The 20,197-nt window shown below is 33.8% G+C and overlaps 1 protein-coding gene across 4 annotated transcripts in view; it reads left to right on the forward strand.

Moving 5' to 3' along the window:
- The window catches only part of SHPRH (SNF2 histone linker PHD RING helicase), an 85,815-nt gene that overhangs the window by 23,198 nt on the left and 42,420 nt on the right, over positions 1 to 20,197 (forward strand). For all 4 annotated transcript variants that reach the window (XR_012517161.1, XM_074397316.1, XM_010337528.2 and 1 more), the window contains exons 11-20: positions 184 to 262; positions 6,309 to 6,472; positions 6,583 to 6,839; positions 8,690 to 8,811; positions 14,298 to 14,386; positions 15,566 to 15,658; positions 16,913 to 17,020; positions 17,942 to 18,084; positions 18,900 to 19,073; positions 19,392 to 19,454. Coding sequence is in view for 3 of the 4 variants with exons in the window: in XM_074397316.1 (XP_074253417.1) it covers positions 184 to 262; positions 6,309 to 6,472; positions 6,583 to 6,839; positions 8,690 to 8,811; positions 14,298 to 14,386; positions 15,566 to 15,658; positions 16,913 to 17,020; positions 17,942 to 18,084; positions 18,900 to 19,073; positions 19,392 to 19,454 (1,292 nt within the window). In the remaining variant the exon portion in view is untranslated. The remainder of the gene's footprint in view (positions 1 to 183; positions 263 to 6,308; positions 6,473 to 6,582; positions 6,840 to 8,689; positions 8,812 to 14,297; positions 14,387 to 15,565; positions 15,659 to 16,912; positions 17,021 to 17,941; positions 18,085 to 18,899; positions 19,074 to 19,391; positions 19,455 to 20,197) is intronic.

A 20,197-nucleotide genomic window follows, 5' to 3' on the forward strand; every position in this document is an offset into this window, starting at 1 on the left:
TACTGGAAGATGGTCCACTGAATATAACATTCAACATTGAATGTGATAACTGTTAAATAAAAGCAGGTACATCTCACCAGAAGTGTAGCTTTTAATGGGCTGTTTTTCATGAGTATACCTGACTTCTTTGCTCTTCCTGTGGTTTTCTGGGTTTTGTTTTTATTTCATTTTCTCTCTTATCAGGCTGCGGAAATGGCCCAGCGTTTGAGTGGGATTAATCGGTGGTGTATCAGTGGCACTCCAGTACAGAGAGGATTAGAGGGTAATGTATGGTTTCCTCACATATTGCATGATTTTGAAAAGCTTCATTTTTTAGAGAAAAAAGTATTGTTATGCTTAACCTTTGCTGCAATCCTTACTGAAGTGATGAATCATGTCTCTATAGTTGACCTAATAGTTTCAAGCATTTATCTTTTTAAATGGGACTCAGGTGATTTTTCTGTTTGTGTATATTGGGACACATACATAGTAAGAGGTCTCATTGCCTTAAGTTGAGCAATTATTGTACCTTCCTAAACAGCATAGATATAGTTTGAATTAGAGTTCCAAAGTCGTAGGTAGAAAACAGAAAGAAGCTAACCAAAAAGAAGCAAAGGCTGGAGCGGGGAAGGAGGAGAGGCAGAAAAAGGGAGAAAGGGAATTAATTTCAATTGACTGTGTCTATAAAAATGGAGACTGTAGTTTTTATTGTGTGAATACACAAATACTAGGACCATAATTTTAGTAATTATGAAAGTTATTAGTAGCCTCATAATATCACACTATATGTATATATCATTATTCCTTGAACCATTCCCCTTCTTGGATATTTAGATTGTGTCTGATTTTTTCCTCCTCTCCACACATACATTGAAATGATCCCTCTGCATTAATGTTATTGTCACTTTTTCCGTAGAACAGACACTGCATTTTTAAAACCTGTATTCAAGTTGTGAATATCTAAAATAAAAAGTTTAACTAAATCTTGTTTTATATATTTCTCTAAAAGCTGTTATTAAAATTTAGTTTAACAGAGAGCATAAATAAATAAATAAAAAGCAGAAGTTACAATTAAGCAACAAAGATCAAAAGAAGCAAAGAAGGACATTATATAATGATAAAAGGATCAATGCAACAACAAGAAGAGCTAAAGATCCTAAATATATACGCACCCAATACAGGAATACGCAGACATACAAGACTTATAAAGAGACTTAGACTCCCACATAATAATAGTGGGAGACTTCAACATTAATATTAGACAGATCAATGAGACAGAAAATTAACAACGATATTCAGGACTTGAACTCAGATCTGGAACAAGTAAATGTAATTAACATTTATAGAACTCTCCACTTTAAATATACAAAATATACACTCTTATCAGTACCACATCATATCAACTTAGAAGTTTAAAAGAAATCTTGGTTGGCTCCTTGTTTGCTATTCTCTTCCCTCATTTTCTTTCATGTCTCCATTATTAAGGACAATTACAGGCATACCCATATTTAGACTGCATTCTAGCCCGGGCAATAAAGCAATACCCCCATCCTCTCTCCCTCTTCCTCTTTCTCTTTCTTCCTTTTCTTTAAAAAAAAAAAAAAAAAAAAAAAACAGGCAATAAGATAAATGTTAAATTTTGAATAGAGAGAAAAAAGAATTTGGCTAATTCCTTGGAATTCATTTTCATGGTCAAAGGGTTGAAAGCCTCAGATTAAACTATATACTCATTAAGCGCCTATGCCTTGACAAAGACCCAACTTAGCAAGTATGGTTGCTTGAAGTTAAAAAGTATTTTATGTTTATATTAAATATTTGATGGGATAAAATAATACTTTGGTTAAACTATATAATATTTTGATGTACAGATATATTTCTTCATTACATTTCTGAGTATTAAGAAAAACTTGCTTTATTTCTTGGGATTTGGCTTTAAATATACAAATGGAAAATTAGGTAGTGAAAGAAAGTTGTAGTAATTACTTTCATAGGAGGATATCTAATAAAAAAACAAAAGTGATTTAAAAAAAAAAAAAAAGAAAGACTTTTGGAAAACAATATACCCCTTCACATAACTTTTAAGTTGATACCTCAAAGTTTCATCATCTAAATAGTTGCAAAGATTATACTTTCTGGCACACTATAAATATTAACATAAAAAAAAAAATTTAGTTAAATTACAAAATTTAAATATACTTGGAAGTTCCATAGTAAATATTCATCTTTAAAACTTATCTTTCTGAAAATCCAAGTTTTCGTATGTTTGTTTTCAGCAGGAAAACTTATTCCACTAAAAGCAAAAATATCAGCACCCATTACTTAAACCTCTAAATGCAGTGTTTTCCAATGATTATTTTTAGGAGGGAAAGGTTTTCTAGTAATATTTTCTAGTATATATTTAAATATTTGCATAACTTAAATGCTACATTTAGATACGTATTTATAGAATAATATTAGGTTCCGTAAAGGACCACATTTATTGGTCTCCTTTCATGTTTTTTTAAACATGAAATATTTTAAAATATTTACAATTTCCAAACTGTCAAAATTATAATCTTTAGGCGTTAATAAGATCTAAGATCTTACTCAGCTCAAAAGTTAGCTGAGAGAGTATAGAAAAGAGTACATGACTATCAGAGTTACTTTTTCTAATTTTAATGTTGAAAGAATATGAGCAAACATTTCTTAGTTCCCTAGATATATTTTTTTGGAGATGTAAGATGTTGGCAAGTGTTTTGAGTCCCTGTCACCATTCAACAAATTCTTGAGTAATTTTTTGAAAACCAGCTTTATTAAGCTATTTGAACTTTATTGAGGTATAAATGACATATAATGTAACCAAATATTTAAAATAGCACCTTTGAAAATTTTGATATGTATGTGTAGCCGTATATATATTTGCACTAGACAAGTTTTTCTCATGTTCCAAGTCGGCTCCAAAGGAGCTTTTCTAGGTTTTCTAGAATTTTGTCTTTTCCTCTTGCTTCCATATCTCTGGTATCTTTATGATTCTTACAATTAAATGTTTTATTTCTAGTTGTCACACTGGGAATGTTAGTCTCCTCATGACTTAAACTGTGTTGTATTTGGACATGGAAGTCTCATTTGTTTTCTTTTTGTGCTAAACTAGGGTTTCTCAGCATTGGCTCTATTGACATTTGGGGCCAGATAATTCTTTTTCTTTGGGAACTGTCCTGTATGTTTTAGGATGTTTAGCTTCTACCCACTAGATGGCTAGTAGCACTCCTACAATTCTGACACCCAGAAATGTCTCCAGAAATTGCCAGACTGAAATAAGGTCATCTACTTGGAATGTCAAATATGGAAGAACAATTCCACTCCTTCTACCCCCCAACACACCCTTTTTCTACATAACATATTTGTTTGTATAATACAGAAAGCATTGACTTTGGGAAGTATATAAACCTTGGTTATATTACATCCTGACTTATTAGTTGTGTGACCATAAATAAATTCCTTAAACATGTAAGTCCTTATTTTTCTTATCTATAAAATAAGGTGTTTTAAAGAGTAATTATAATAAAGTTTACAAAGGATTTAGCACAGTACTTAGCAAATATTAAATATTCGATGAATGATAGCTGCTTCTACTTCTGCTTTTGTTTTTATTTTTCATTTATGTAGTCATTTACCTATTTTAGTGTCTTTGAAAGTGTCGAAGTTAAATAAGTACTTTGTGATGCATTTATTATTTCATTTATTATTATTTATGTATTTCATTTATTTCTTTGTGAGGTAGGATAAATCTTAACAGATTTTTGCTTTTAGGATACCACAGACTAGATAACTACAAAAAAGGGAAGCCTATTTAACTCACAATTCTAGAGGCTGGGACATCTAAGAGCATGACACTGGCAGCTGGCAAGGATCATCCCATGGTCGAAGGTGGAAGGTGGAAGGAGTACATGAGATACAGAGAAGCACTGGAGGCTGGACTTGGTTTATAACAAACAACCCTTGAGATAGCTAACCAGCTCCCACAATAATGACATTAATCCACTCATGAGGGTTCCATGCTCGTGACCAAGTCACATCTTACTAGGCCCCACCTCCTAATACTAATACTGTTCATTGGAAATTAAGCTTCTAACACGTGAACTTTTGGGGGATACATTAAAACCATAGCAGATGATGAGCAAAAGTGAATAGGATCCCTGATCTGTTGAGCTTACAGCTTAGAGGAAAACATATATTCCTTAAAATATTTCTTAAATACTTAGATAAATATTAAATGGCAATTGAGATTACTTTCACAAATAAAAAAAATGGAAAATTCTAACTGTAATAGGTTTCATTAAAAAAAAATCTGGTTCTATAGCATCATGCACTTGGGATGCAGAAGGAACTGACAACTGGGCTGTGACCTGAAACACAAACATATGTTAGGTAAAGAGAGAAGGAAAAAATGCGCTATTGTAGAGGAAACAGAAAATATTAATGTGAATAGATCATGGCAGACATAGTATCAGTGTGGCTAGAAGCATAAAGAGCTAGGGAGATAATGGTGCATCGAGAGACTAGGTGGGTAGAGATGGGACTGTGGAGGATGCTGTTCACCATGTTAAAGAATTTTATTTTTTTCCTTAGGAACAGGAGCTATTGAAATGATGTAAACACAGTGGTTGGGGTCATCTTATGGTTAGATTTGTATTTTAAAAGATCACTCTTCTTGCAGTGTGGAGAGTGGTTTAGAAGAGGGTAAGAGTGGATGTTAGGATATCAATTGTCTATAAGAAGTAATCTAGGCAAGTGGTGCTGGCACTTTTGATTTGGCCTAGGTTTGTCCTAAAGATACAGAAAAAAAGTAGATAGGGAAAAATTAACAGGCCTCAGTGACAGATCAGGAGATACCAAGATTGCTGACTTGCATAAATCCATGAATGGTGACTGGTTTCCCTAGTGAATACTACCAGAAAATAAGCATGTTTATACAAAAAGATTATGAATTTGAGATTTTGGCAAGTTTTGTTAGTGATGGCTCTGGGACCTGAAGGAAGAGGTAGCATATAGCAGTTCAATTGATCTGAGCTAAATATCAATCTGTGGACCTTTGCATAGCAGTGAAGCATTGGTTGTTTCAGATGTTACTAACTCCCAGCAAACATCATGGTAACTTAATTCAGTCTAAATATTTGTTGATCATCTTCAGAATAGGTGTTGTAGGTGTGGTAAGGATATTTTTATTACTGTTTTATGGCTTCTGAAGAGAATATATGCCCATTTTGAAAAAACTGAACTGTACTGAAAAGTATAAAGAAAGTTACAAGCCAGGCATAGTGGCTCACACCTGTAATCCCAGCACTTTGAGATCCTGAGGCAGGAGGACCACTTGAGCCCAGGAGTTCGAGATCAGGCTGGACAACATAGGGAAACCCTGTCTCTACAGAAAATTTTTAAAAACTATCGAGGCATGGTGTATGTGCACACCTATGATCTCAGCTACTCAGGAGGCTGAGGTAGGAGGATCACTTGAGCCCAGGAGGTTGAGACTGCAGTGAGTTGAGATGGTGCAACTATACTGCACCCTGGGCAACAGGAAGACCTTGGCTAAGGCATCACAAATAAATATATGGAAAACTGTTCAGGGTATGTCAAGTGAGGTGGGTGGGGCAGGGCGAATAGAATATAAAATTGAGTGTGCCCAGTCAAGAGATGCACAAGAAGTCTCATGCTCTAAAGCTAGCAAATACAAGGCATGCTGAATCAGAAAAGAAAAATAGTTCTATTTTATGGGATTACCATAATTTATTTCTTTGAGTCATTCTTATTCTACATATTGTTGCTATGAATATCACCGTGTAAGTAAATCTTACCTATATTTTTACTATTATCTTAGGCTTTTCTAGGAGAAGAATTGTTAGATAAAGGTATAAGGAATATTGTATCAGAGAATATTCTTCATATTATCTGTGTGATTAGAAATTTTTTTTTCCTGATCCAGCAAGTCTTGCATCTCTTGGTTTCAGAGGATGTTATTTCTTATGTATGTCTTTCTGTACACATTCAGTTGAGTGGTTTTTGGTTTAACTTCTGATGGAGATTTCAGATTTTTGAATTAAGTATAAGCTTTGTGTAATGCATCCATAAACCTAACAGTATTTTAGCATCTAGCAAAAAACCTAGGGCAGAATAGATGCTCAATAAATATAAATGGATTTGGAATTGAATTTCAGATTTAAGAGCCTATACAATCTGTATGTTAATTAATGGAAGGTTTATGTGCTGTGTAATGTCTGTAGAAATGCTTCTGCAAAATAGTAATGAAGTAATAGAGTTATTCTCAGTGTACTTTCTTTTTCTCTTTTCAGATCTTTTTGGGTTAGTGGTCTTTCTTGGTATTGAACCTTACTGTGTCAAACACTGGTGGGTTCGACTTCTCTATCGGCCTTACTGCAAGAAGAATCCTCAGCATCTCTACAGCTTTATTGCCAAGATACTGTGGAGGTCGGCAAAGAAAGATGTGATTGACCAAGTCAGTACAATAAGTTTTTATTGATAAAGGTACTATAAGAGAAAAGAAATAATTGGGATGAAAGTTAAATTTTTAGGTGAAATTTTTTTTTTTCCTGCTCCTTTTTACAGATCCAAATACCACCACAAACTGAAGAAATACACTGGCTCCACTTTTCTCCAGTAGAAAGGCATTTCTATCACCGTCAGCATGAGGTGTGCTGCCAGGATGCAGTGGTAAAACTCAGGAAGATTTCTGACTGGGCTCTGAAGCTCAGCAGCCTGGACAGAAGGACTGTCACCTCTATCCTGTATCCATTGCTGAGGCTCAGACAGGCCTGCTGCCACCCACAGGCTGTTCGTGGGGAGTTCTTGCCACTTCAAAAAAGGTTTTAGTATCAACTTTTTTATATTGCAGTTGATATAATAGATAATATTTCTGGCCACAGTTTCATTCAGTCATGTAACTGAGTTGTCAGTTATTTTTAATAGTGTGGAGGTTTTCTTTGTTATGGCACATCATTTGCAATGGAGAATTATATCATCAAAATAATTATTTTCATGGTTTTGAGCATTTCTCTTATACAGTGGTTTTTTTTTTATTTGTTTTTTGGTACTTTTTCGAAATAGGATCTCACTCTTTCCCACTGGAGTGCAGTGGTGTGATCATAGCTCACAGTGGCAGCCTCAAATTCCTGGGCTCAAATGATCCTTCTGCCTTAGCCTCTCAAGTAGCTAAGACTACAAGTGCAACCACTACAGCCAGCTAATTTTTTATTTTATGTTTGTTTGGGTTTTTTTTTTGTTTTGAGACAGTTTCGCTCTTGTCACCTAGGCTGGAGTGCAGTGGCACAATCTTGGCTCATTGCAGTTTCTACCTCCTGGGTGCCAGTAGTTCTTCTGCCCAGCCTTCCAAGTAGCTGGGATTATAGACATGTGCCACCACGCCCAGCTAATTTTATATTCTTAATAGAGGCAGGGTTTCATTCTGTTGATCAGGCTAGTCTCGAATTCCTGACCTCAGGCAATCCACCTCCCTCAGCCTCCCAAAGTGGTGGGATTACAGGTGTGAGACATCGAACCCAGCCTATTACATGTTTTTTAGAGATGGAGCCTCGCTATGTTGCCTGAGCTGATGCTGAACACCTGGCCCCAAGCACGCCTCCTGTGTCAGCCTCCCAAATTTTTTAGTTGACAGGCATTAACCACCACACCTGGTCTTAAACACTTCTGTTAAAATTAGGATTATTGTTGAGGTTTCTTAAATTATTATTTTGTTAGGGTTTTGGCATACTCCAGATATGAAAGACTTTTATTCTTATTTCATAGTTCCCACATCAGGGAATTAGATTACCATGAAATATTTTCTATCTCTCTGATTATTCATTCTGAGAACGTTAAGAAATTTGTGTTCATAATACTCCATTGTCCCAGAACCTTTTTGTGAATCAGACTGCAACTCAGGAACTGCCCTTTGGTTATACAGATAGAAAGAGGATTCAATTTTGTCTTTGCTTTTAAGCAGGTCATAGACAAATAAAGGAAATGGCAGAAATTACACATTTCTAAAATATGAAGTGAAAATGTAAATTTGCTGTGTACATTTAGAGTTTGGAAACTATATATGAATGGTTAAGGTTAGACAGCCTTTTGGTGCAAATGGCATTTAACCTGATCCTTGGAGGATCTTCATTTTTAACTGATTAAAAAAAATTCAGGCTCGGGCCGGGCATGGTGGCTCACGCCTGTAATCCAAGCACTTTGGAGGCCAAGGCGAGTGAGTTGCCTGAGGTCGGGAGTTCAAGACCAGCCTGACCAACATGGTGAAACCCCATCTTTCTTTAAAAAAAAAAAAATAATAATTTTAAAAATATATTCAGGCTCAAAGAGGTTTTTCAATTACATTGCAGTGCTGGGATTCAGAATCAGTCTTACATTTTAATACCTGTAATGTTTCAGATATATCATGTTGTACTTTGTACTTGAGTAAGATTTTTATAGTTCCATTCTCCTTTTACTGAAATGGGAAAAACTCAAAGAATGGTGTGATCAAATAGAGGTGCTTATACGGGAAAAAATAATGGTAAAAATGGAGGCAAAAAAAAAAAATGCTAGAGATCTCATAAAGATTGTAAGACTCTCATACTGGTCTTACAGTATGATGTTTGATGTAACACTTCCACTGAAGTAACCCTTGGGATTTTCTTTCTAGTTTTGAACAGTTTGCTTTTTCTTTTAGCACCATGACAATGGAAGAGCTGCTGACATCTTTGCAGAAGAAATGTGGGACTGAATGTGAAGAAGCCCATCGACAGCTAGTTTGTGCCCTCAATGGCTTAGCAGGCATTCATATTATTAAAGGTAGAAGGTGATTACTTTGTTATTTCTGATTCTTCCAAACACTTCCTGAGGAAGGTTAATTGGAAAAAGTTAAAATCCTCCCCAAAAAGATATTCTCACACACTACTGATTATAGTTTAAATAGGTTCAACTTAATACAGAGCAGTTTCATAGAACATTTCAAAAACCTTCAAAATTTACATATGATTTATTTCCATTTTTAGAAAAGTCTTTTTTTTTTTTTTTTTATGAGACCAGAGTCTCGCTCTGTCACCAGACTGGAGTGTAGTGGCGCAGTCTTGGCTCACTGCAACCTCTTAGGTCTGATATTCTGGATTCAAGCAATTCTCCTGCCTCAGCCCCCACCGAGGGGGGGCACCTACCACCACACCCAGCTAGGACTACAGGCACCTATCACCACACCCAGCTATTTTTTTGTATTTTCATAGAGAAAGAGTTTCACCGTGTTGGCCAGGATTGTCTAGATCTCCTGACCTCAGGATCTGCCCACCTAGGCATTCCAAAGCGCTGAGATTACAGGCGTAAGACGCTGCGCCTGGCCCCTAGAAGTTCTTTTTTAAGGAAATGAGGATACAAAGATGTGTTTTTAAGTTGTTCATCTTAGTCTTTAATAGTAAACAAATGTAAACAACCAGCATGGTTAGAAATAAAAGAATGGTTAAATTTTGACACATTTAAGGAATTATTGTTCATTGATTTAAAAATCTGTTTCTAGGATCATTTTTTCAGCAAATATTTGTGTGCCACACCTGATCTAGGTAACAGTGATACAGCAAATAAAGTAACTCTCTGATCTTGCAGACTTTAAATTCTTACAGAGGATGACAAGTACACACTCACCCTCCTACACACACACAAAATGTATGTGTGTAAAGTTAGAGTGTTATGCACAAAAATAAAACAGATTATTTACTTGGTGGCTTCCCCATCTCTCAGGGATCACTCTTTTTGTGTGTTATAGCTAATGTCTTACAAACTACATGAAATATACTTTTTATAGGAAGGAGAGCAAATCCATTCTCTGTTACTCTATCTTGGCTGGAAGCAGAAGTTATATAACTGGCACTTTTAATAAATGCCATATAGACATCTTTCCATATAAATAGGAGAAACATTAAAAATGTATTCTGTGGGTTCAAGAGTATAGATTAAGCATGTTAAGTAGAAACATTGAAAACATGCAAACTTCTAGAAATTTCAATGTTAAATATAAAAAATTCACTTAAATAGATTAGATATGGCCTAAGAAAAAAATCAATAAAATCAAATTATAGAATAGTAAAGAAACTTGCCAACATGAAAAACAAAGGATGAAGACTGAAAATTTTGAAAAGAGCATCAGTGAGGTTGTGGACAACTTCAAATGGCCTAATATAAATGTGTTGGTTAGAGGCCCCAAAGAGGAAAAACAGGAAGAAATATATTGTGAGTTTTATGTCATGTAAATGTACAATGTGCAAAAACAAAAAGTCTGGGGAAACATGGATGTATACTATTGTAAGATTATTATAATATAAGAGGTAAAATATTACCTGAAAGTAGACTGTTACAAAGGAAAGAATGTGCATTCTTCACAGTCACCACTTCAGAATACAACAAGGAGTTAGAGGTAATGATCCAAAAGAGTAGATAAGAAGATAATAATAAAAAATTGACTGGGCACGGTGGCTTATGCCTATAATCCCAGCACTTTGGGAGGCCAAGGTGGATGTATCACAAGGTCAGGAGATCGAGACCATCCTGGCCAACATGGTGAACCATCATCTCTACTAAAAATACAAAAATTAGCTGGGTGTTTTGGTGCACACTTGTAGTCCCACCTACTTGGGAGGCTGAGGCAAGAGAATCACTTGAACCCAGGAGGCAGAGATTTTGGTGAGCCAAGATTGTACCACTGCATCCCAGTTTGGCAACGGAGTGAGACTCTGTTTCCAAAAAAAAAAAAAAAAAAAAAAAAAATTAAAAATCTTCAATCGTAAAAAAAAAAAAAAGCAAAAAAGCAAAAGGGGGCAAAAAACAGATGAGATGATTAGAAAACAAACAGCAAGATGGTAGATCAGCTTATCAGTGGTCATATAAGATGTAATGCTCTAAATATCCCAATTAAGAGGCCTGGATTGTCAGACTGGACTAAAAAACAATAATCCGCAATATGCTCTCTATAAGAAGCCCACTTTATATTTAAAGATGTAAATATAAGAGGATAAAAAAGATATGTTAAGACTAATCAAAAGAAAGATAAAGCCACTATATTCCTATTAAGTAAAATAGATTTCTTGTTAATACTGCCTGCTAACTGATTGTACCACTGGAGCTTCTTAAGTAGATTTCAGAGCAAAGAATATTATCAATGATAAAGGGTGTTACTTTATCACTAGAGAAAAAAAATTCTAAATATTAATGTAACTGAACAAGAGTTTCAAAATAAATATTGAAAACTGATAGAATTATAATGAGAAATAAACAATAATTATTGTCAGATATTTCTACATCCCTCTCTCAGTTGTGTAGAATAAGTAGAAAATAAGTGAGGACATACATAGCTCAAACAGCACTGTCACCAGTATATCTAATCAGTCTTTATTGAATACTTTACTCAACCAAAGAAGAATACACATTGTTTTCAAGTACATGTCAAATGTATATCAAGATAGGGCATATTCTGGGCTATAAAACAAGTCAGTAAATTTCAAAGGATTCACACCTGCAGAGTATGTTCTATGCCCACAGTGGTAGATACCAAGAACAGAAGGATAACTGGAAAGTATTTATCCCAAATACTTTGAAAATAAGTAACACACTTTTAAACCTTTGGGTTAAGAAGTAAAAGGGAAGGTAGGAGGTATTTTGAGTTGAATAAAAATGAAATATCAAAATTTGTGGGAGGCAGCAAATCAGTAATTAAGAAATTTATAGCACTAGATACGTACTAGAAAAGAAAGTTTCAAATTGGAGACTTCAGCTGCTACCTTAAGAAATTTAAAAAAAAGCAGATGAAGTACAAAGAAATCAGTTGTCCAAAGAAATGTGTGCTTTTTGTAGAATATAAGGAAATATTCTTACATTAAGCCTCGTTGAGTAGCCTGTCTTTAGTTGTTAGCTCTTTAGCGTAAGAGAACCAGAAATGGGAAGTGACTCTTACTGTGCTGGATACTTGAATAGAGTTATAAGGATTCTCAGAAGCTGAGTAGAAATAGCTCTAGACAAGAACTGAAAAGGATTGGCCTTCTTACATGCTGCAGTTGGAACCCTGTGAAATGGAGTATATTAGTCAAGATTTCCGAACCTCTGTGTCTTTGTCAATAAAATATACAGGTGTTTTACTTCCTTCAACTATTGTTCTTAATACAAAATGTGGAAGCACATTGAAAACTTTATAAAAACATATAGATGAAGAATTACGCTATTGATTATAGTAATATGAAGGTTACCTTAGATTCTTACCACTTTCAACCTGCTCACAATGTAAATTCTGTTATCAATAACTAATAATAGAAAAGGGCATATTATTATATATTCCTGTTAAATTGTTCACATATAATACATGTTACTTTGTGAGCAAATCTTCCCTCTAGGACACTCCCTAGAAAGTCCTCAAGTTAGCTAGCAGCATTTGCAAGTTTGCATTTTCTCTTAACAGTTAATCACCGTTATCATCATAGTCATCTCAGTTGCTAAACTTGTCCTGTGACTGTGATAGTCTAGGTATCAATCTAACGTCTAAAAAATTTTTTTGCTTTACAATCCATAGTGAAAAACTTAACAAGGCAACTATTTTAATAGAGTTTTTTTTTTTTTTAATTAAGGATTTCTATTTATCAGTGTGGAAATAATTAGGCAAAAATTGGGAAAATATGTGTCATATCTAATATCAGTTTCTCCCAGTGCCAAATTAATTGAATAGTCATGATTAAATTCAATAGACTACTTGACTATTGCAGATGATAAATGTGTTCTTGTCCTTGAAAATACATGAATAATGAACATATTTAAAATATTTTCAGGTCATTAAAATGTAGCTTTATACCTAAGAAATACTGTCTTTTATAAGATTTTTACATTATATATAACACTTTCATGTATATATGCTATTTTATCCTTATAAGTGCCCAGTGATTGAGATATTATCCACATTTTACCTAGGAACCTGAGTTCCAGAAAAGCTTAGTTGCTTTCTTGAGATTTTAGTTAATTGACAGAATGTGCCCTGGATCTTTTTATTTCAAATCAAATAATACTTTTTGATTATAAACCTCAATATTGTGCTGTCTATAGTAGGTTAAAACTCATAGTCAAAAATTTTTGAAATGGAATAATACAGTAGTTGTAGATTGTCACATTAATAAAAATAAATTTCAACTTTCCCATCTTGATTTTAAAATTACATTCCTCATTGTATTCTGTTATGGTTCAGAAGCTTAGACAGTGAGTGAATTTCCTCCCTTGGCTTTTTCTTCTTGTCCCCTTTTCATATTTACTTTCCCCTGATCTGTGGTTATGTATAGTATGAGGACCAGGAAAAAGGGTTCCACCTCTGATTATTACCATCACAGTTGTGCCCTATCAGGGTCAAGGTATAATAAGCTTCTATGTCAAAATACTACACAGTTCCGTAACAGAAGCCACATCATTGCTCTTTTCTTTCTGTGTGTGAAATTACAATAAACAATTGCTGGTTACCAAGAGAAATATGCTACCAAAAGTTCATTAATAGAGGATATGTTCCTGCTGAATTTAATTGTAATTTTCAACCTAAAAATAATAGATTTGCTGCTTTTAGTTTTCATTAACTTCATAGTGGTGTGTTAAACAATATTCATTTTTTAAAGTAACATTACATATGTAACTTACATAAATTAGATTCTTCTAATGTGGAAATCAGACAGTGAAGGTCTGCCTTTTAAAAGAAATCTAAAATTAATTTTAAACTATAAAAAAGATTTGCTCATATTATATATGAATAAATACATATGATACATTAATACATTTTCTGAGATTCTCCTTGACTGGTATTAAACACACTGTATTATTCTAATTTTGAACAATGTGTTTTCTCCAAATGGTTTTTATACAAAATTAGGCAGTATTAAATCCACTACAGTTTACTTAGAAATGTTAGCACCACCAAGTGGCCAAGAATGGGTGTTTCCAAATTTGACTTAAACCTTTGTAATATTGAATATGAGTATTTTTGTTTCTTCCTCAGAAAGCATGTCTTTTTAAAAATATGGAAAACCAAGTATCATAGTGAATAGATCAAATTCACCTGCTTTACATTAGAGTCTAATCATTATACCTTTTTTTTATGCTAGCTTTTTTTAATACTAGGACAATCATATTAATTCCAAGTCAAATTACTTTACTTAAAAAAACAGTTACATTCATTATGTTATATGTTTACAGTATTTTTAAATAATGTACAACTAGATGACATTGGAGCTAAATATGTGATTCTCTTACACTTTAAGTACATTTTAATTCTTTAGGTGAGTATGCCTTGGCAGCAGAATTGTACAGAGAAGTGTTGCGCTCGTCAGAGGAACACAAAGGAAAGCTGAAAACTGATTCACTTCAAGTAAGTAAACACTAAGCAGTTTCATATGTATTCTGTTTTATTTTTTAAACAAAGTAATTTTTCTGAATATTTAAAAGGATAAATGTTAACAGTCATAATCACTGAGGATGAAATTTGGGATTCGGTCTTCTCGATAAGCATTTTAAGTGATTTGTATGTACGCTAACATTTGAGAATCACTACTGTTCCATTCAGGGAAGTTTTGGGCACAAGCCTGACAAGGTAATTCTATGTAAGCTACATTTAAAAGTAGCTCCAGATACAGGTACTTGAAAGAGTAGGTCAGTTTTATCACTTTTGCTTATGAATATCAACATATTTATTCACATGGTTTTCATTAATAAGAAAAGGAACTAAGCAATAAAATTTACCTAATGATAATTTTTAGAGGTCTTTAGGGAGATTTGGACATTTTAATTATTTTCTCTTTCCCTTCTTGAATCTGTCATTGACTCATATAGACAAGGCTCTCTAGCTAAATAGGAAGTAAAGATAGTTTTATTAATTTTGGCAAGTTTAGGCTTGAGTCCCAGGTAAGATGTCATTAACATTCAGACTTGGGAGTAGCATGTCCAGTGTACCACAGTGGGTTTTTAGAGAAACATGGAAAATTGGAAGGTGGGGAAAAATTGAATATAAGTTCTTTTTTTTTTTTTTTTGAGTTGGAGTCTCGCTCTCTCACCCAGGCTGTAGTGCAGTGGCGTGATCTTGTCTCACTGCAACCTCCACCTCCCTGGTTCAAACGATTCTCCTGCCTCAGCCTCGCAAGTAGCTGGGACTACAGGCGTGCACCACCACATCTGGCTAATTTTTTCTTTTGCATTTGTAGTAGAGAAGGGATTTCACCGTGTTAGCCTGGATGGTCTTGATCTTCTGACCTCATGATCTGCCCATCTTGGCCTCCCAAAGTGCTGGGTTTATAGATGTGAGCCACCACTCCTGGCCATAAATCTTATATTCAGCATGGATAAGGGTTACAAAAGGCAGGTCCTAGGCTTTTAATACCCTGCTCTTGAGTAAAGAAAACAAAGCGGTAGTACTCAGATTGTTTTATAGGAAAAGTATTTAGTGATATGTTCTTAATGTGCTGTTAGTGTTCTGTGTGCCTTATCAATATTAGGTTCTCTTCAGAGTCTTCTGCATTGACTGTCATAATTAATGCCTTTGTTGTGTTTGTAGAGACTTCATGCCACCCATAACTTGATGGAATTGTTGACAGCCAAGCACCCAGGGATACCTCCTACCTTGCGTGATGGTCGACTTGAGGAAGAGGTCATTATTATTATTTTCATTCTGTCTATAAAAGTATATTATCTTCAAACTTTATGCTCCATGTACATCCTAGGACATACAACATTTAAATAAATGTAATCATGTTTTCCGGTTTCTTTGATGTTTCAAATTTTGTTGTGGTTTTAGGTGGCAGAGAATGGCAGCATTATTTGGCTTCTCTGCTGATCTACCTGCAGTTATGTGATAAATGCTTGTTGTAGATATGGCTGTTGGTAGCCAACAGAACAGAATGTAATTAAGTTTTAAAAAGAAAACTTTCGTTGATCTCATGGCAGATCTATGAAAGATATAGCTTAGTAAATATATAAACTTTTGCTCTTTTCTCCACCTTTTTTTTTTTTTTAAGGGGGTAAAGTCAAATTTTTGGTGTAAGTTCTCTCAAAGAGTTTCCTCTTCAAAAAGTGTTGACTTTTACTGAAAAGAATGATATTGAAAAGAGTGATATAATAAATTATTTTACTATAAATTGTTAATAGCTTTTTCTGCAGATTCTTCTGGGGATTTTTGCTGTTTTTAAACATTAAAGAGCTAAAATCAAAAGAGTATGTGTGCTTGAAATGTATCGAACCTGAAGTGGAGCCTTTATATGAGTCAACAAGATAAAAAATAAGTTGTATAAGTTTGCACAGCCTATTTGCACTCGTTGTTTTGGGGGCTAAAGAGGTCTGGCAAACTATTTTAATTGACAAAAATTTTACATATTTATGTTTTAGAAAGTGATGTTTTGATATATGTAGACACTGGAATAGCTGAATCAAACTAACATATCCATTACCTCATACTTATTTTTTCGTAGTGAGAACATATAATATCTATTTTCTTAGAGCGTCAGCATATGAATTTTGGGGAAACAAAATTCAGTCCCTAACACCTGTATTACTGTATATTCTAAGGGATTATTTTTAAACTGCCGTAATTGTAATACCTAAATTAGCCAAATTTTAGAAAGGTGTGTCTGCTTTGCTTATTCTAACTAAAAAAAAAGGTAAATAAAAATTTGGCAAACAAATCTTTGGAATTTCTTAAATTTTGTTACTTGGACAGGTAAAGTTTGTTAACTGCCATATATAAGGAATTTTTAGCATGACTTCTATGTCCTCTACAGTATACTTGTAGTTTTATGTTTAAATGAAGTAGCCTTAAATACATTAAATGACCCATTCTTCTTGAAACATCATACTACATTATGTTCTAGATCAGGAGTGAAAGTTTATATTTTCTGTTTCAACACAGGCCAAACAGCTGCGAGAGCACTATATGAGCAAGTGTAATACAGAAGTTGCTGAAGCCCAGCAAGCTTTATATCCTGTGCAGCAGACCATCCATGAGCTTCAAAGAAAGGTACCCCACAATGCAGTGTTTCTTACTTGTGTTTGTCTCCAGATAACAGTTTTGGTTTTGTTTTTTTTGTATGGAGAAACTTGAATTTCTTATTCATCTTGGAATTCTTAGCACCTAGTGCATTGTCTGACTCACAATACAAGTTTATTTACTGTTAGCAATGATTATTGGTTGAATGAACAGATGTATAGATAAGTCAGCTATTTTGAGGTTCTCTTTATTTTGAACTCTTAGGGTTTTCTCTTACCTTGAGTATGTAACAGTTGTCTTTTGAAGAAAGTAAAGACTTCTATAACCTCCTTTTGATTTTGTTTCTGAGTTGTTTTAAGATGTTAAAACATTAGAATCGTAGGTGTTTTTACTGCAGAATATATACCATTTGTCATTTCTAAAATTTCTGTTTTATGAAAACAGTAGCAAAATCTAAAAAGGTTACACAAATGCACTTTTATTTTCAATTTTTAAATCAGGCATTATAAATTTTTGTCTTCCTTATTCATTAATTATTTACTATCCTGGGAAATCATTTTGTTAGTTGTTGTAGATTATCTATTAAGTAGAATCTAGTTCAATTAGTTAGATTAGAATGAAGGCTTTCCTTCTTATGCTGATAAAGAGACCTGTGACCTTTTCACATATAAAGGATTTTTTTAGTTACAGCTTTGTTATATAAGTCCATACAATAAATTCTCATTTATCCAGAGAAGTTAGAATATAGGTATTCTCTTTAATTATGTTTTCCAAAAGAGGAAGTGAGCATTGTACATAGAATATGTATACTCATCTCCCCTCTGTGATCGTCTCTTTGAGAATAGCATTTATTATTTTGTTTGAATTTTGACATCACCCTTCCCAGAGACGGAAGCCTAGTGAGCACTAAAAGAAAATCTATTCATTTATTAACTGCTACCTTTTTTGCAGATTCATTCTAATTCTCCTTGGTGGCTAAATGTGATCCACGGAGCAATAGAATTTACTATTGATGAGGAGCTTGTTCAGCGAGTGCGAAATGAAATAACCAGCAACTACAAGCAACAAACTGGCAAGCTTTCTATGTCAGAGAAGTAAGAAAATATGAAGAAAAAGTATCTACTCATAGCTTTTATAGCAAATAAATCCTCCTTGTATTTTTTAGTTTCTGATTTCTTATTATTCTTGGCTTTTTTTCTCCTTTCATAAACATATACACACACATTCATACTTCCTTTTTTGTAGCCCTCTTTATTCACCGTTTATAAAAATGGTTATGGGTCTGTAATTGAGTTTAACTCCTAACTGCCACATACCTTTGTTACTTTAGTTACTTTAATATGTTACATTTCATAATGTGAGCACATTAGTAACTATTGAAATTATACAGGAAAAGTGTTTGGCAAAGGTCATGATTACAGATTTAATTAAGTATATCTACATATTCAAACATATATATATTTTTTCAACCAAGGAATATAATTCTTAGCCATTTTTCTTCTTTCCAATTTTCTACTTTTATGTTATGTTTCGTCCTGCAGGCACCTCCTCGTATAGAGCAAGGATGTCAAGAGGGCCATCTGTAGTCAGGTTTAAAACAGAAGAATATGGTCATCCTGCTTTTTCAAGGATATCTGAGACAGAGACATATATTTTTTGTGCTCTTTTTCAGTTCCTGAGCACCGGACTATCAAATGTTTTGGTATCTTTTATAGTAGACACCCAGTATTATACTTTGAATACACTCTGAAGGGAAACTCACTCAAATGTGGCTGGTTAGAAAAAAAAAAAAAAAAAAAAAGCAAACAGTTTCTTTAACACTTTGCTTGGCAACCATCTTCTGAATTGGGGGAAATTGACCTATTATACTTTTCTTTGTGTTGTCTGTGGTGGTGCTGGTGGGAATCAGGTTCCATGATTGCAGAGGTCTTCAGTTCCTACTTACAACACAAATGGAAGAGCTAAATAAATGCCAGAAACTAGTAAGAGATGCTGTAAAAAACCTGGAGGGACCTCCATCTCGTAATGTTATTGAGTCTGCAACAGTCTGCCACCTCCGACCAGCCAGGCTTCCTCTCAACTGGTAGGTAATAGAAGAAATCATACAATGAAATGGTATCATTTCTTTAAGCTAGATTTCTTAGAGAAGAAACAATTGACTCATATAATAAAGGTTTTTTCATTTTGATTGAGGCAGAAGTAGAAAGAGATACATTATTAATCTTATTTAGAGAAAAATAAAATCATAAGGACAATGTATGAAAAACCATGTGATTTTTTTTTTCCAAAATGGCATATCTAGTAAAATGAAAAATGAAGTCAAAATACTAAGCTTCTCCTTAAAATTACCAGATTGCTGATTATGTTTGTGAATATTTCTCTGTTAATCTCTTTTTTCCAGCTGTGTCTTTTGTAAAGCTGATGAATTGTTCACAGAGTATGAATCAAAGCTATTTTCCAACACGTAAGTTTTCTATTTGATTATATTACCCATCATGAAAGTGAAACATTTTGTAAGACTCAGTATTAAAGACTGTATTTTCTCCACAGTAACCTTTATTATATTGTTTCTTTAATTAAATTGATTAGTACTTTGGCATTTGATTGTTTAATATTCCCAGTTTTACCTAGCCAGAAGTTACCCACTAAATGTTCATGGTGTAGTAATATATAATTAATTGAGGTGTAGTTTTGGGGAGTGGTAAAATCCCAGACTCTAGAGTCAAGTGGATTTGAATTATACAGGTTTTGCTAGCATTTTAGTACTATTCAAGGAAGAACTCATAATGTCCAGTATAACTTTTCAGGAATAAAGAATGTGTTATTACTTTAATAAAACCATAAGCAAACCTTGTCACAAACACCTGGATTCTCAGAGTGAAGCTTGTTAGAATAATAAATGTGTCTACTTTCATCCTGGTATTTCACCATTATTTCTATTTTAAGTCAAGTCCGTTTTTGTTATTACTGAAGGAAATAATACATTTCTTCATGTTTCTATCCAAATTATGTTTATTCATCTCCAACAAATACAATTTCTCTAAAATAGAAATTCTCCCTATGTATTTCCTTGCCATGTGTTCACTTCTGTATGTCAAGGAAGAAAACAAGATTTTTGTGTTGTGTTATGGTGAATGAATCAATAGTCTTTCTATTTATGACAGTTGACATAATAGAATTTAAAAAAAAAATGGCCAAATTTATGTT

This window comes from Saimiri boliviensis, chromosome 4 (assembly GCF_048565385.1).
Source record: "Saimiri boliviensis isolate mSaiBol1 chromosome 4, mSaiBol1.pri, whole genome shotgun sequence".
NCBI classification, from domain to species: domain Eukaryota; kingdom Metazoa; phylum Chordata; class Mammalia; order Primates; family Cebidae; genus Saimiri; species Saimiri boliviensis.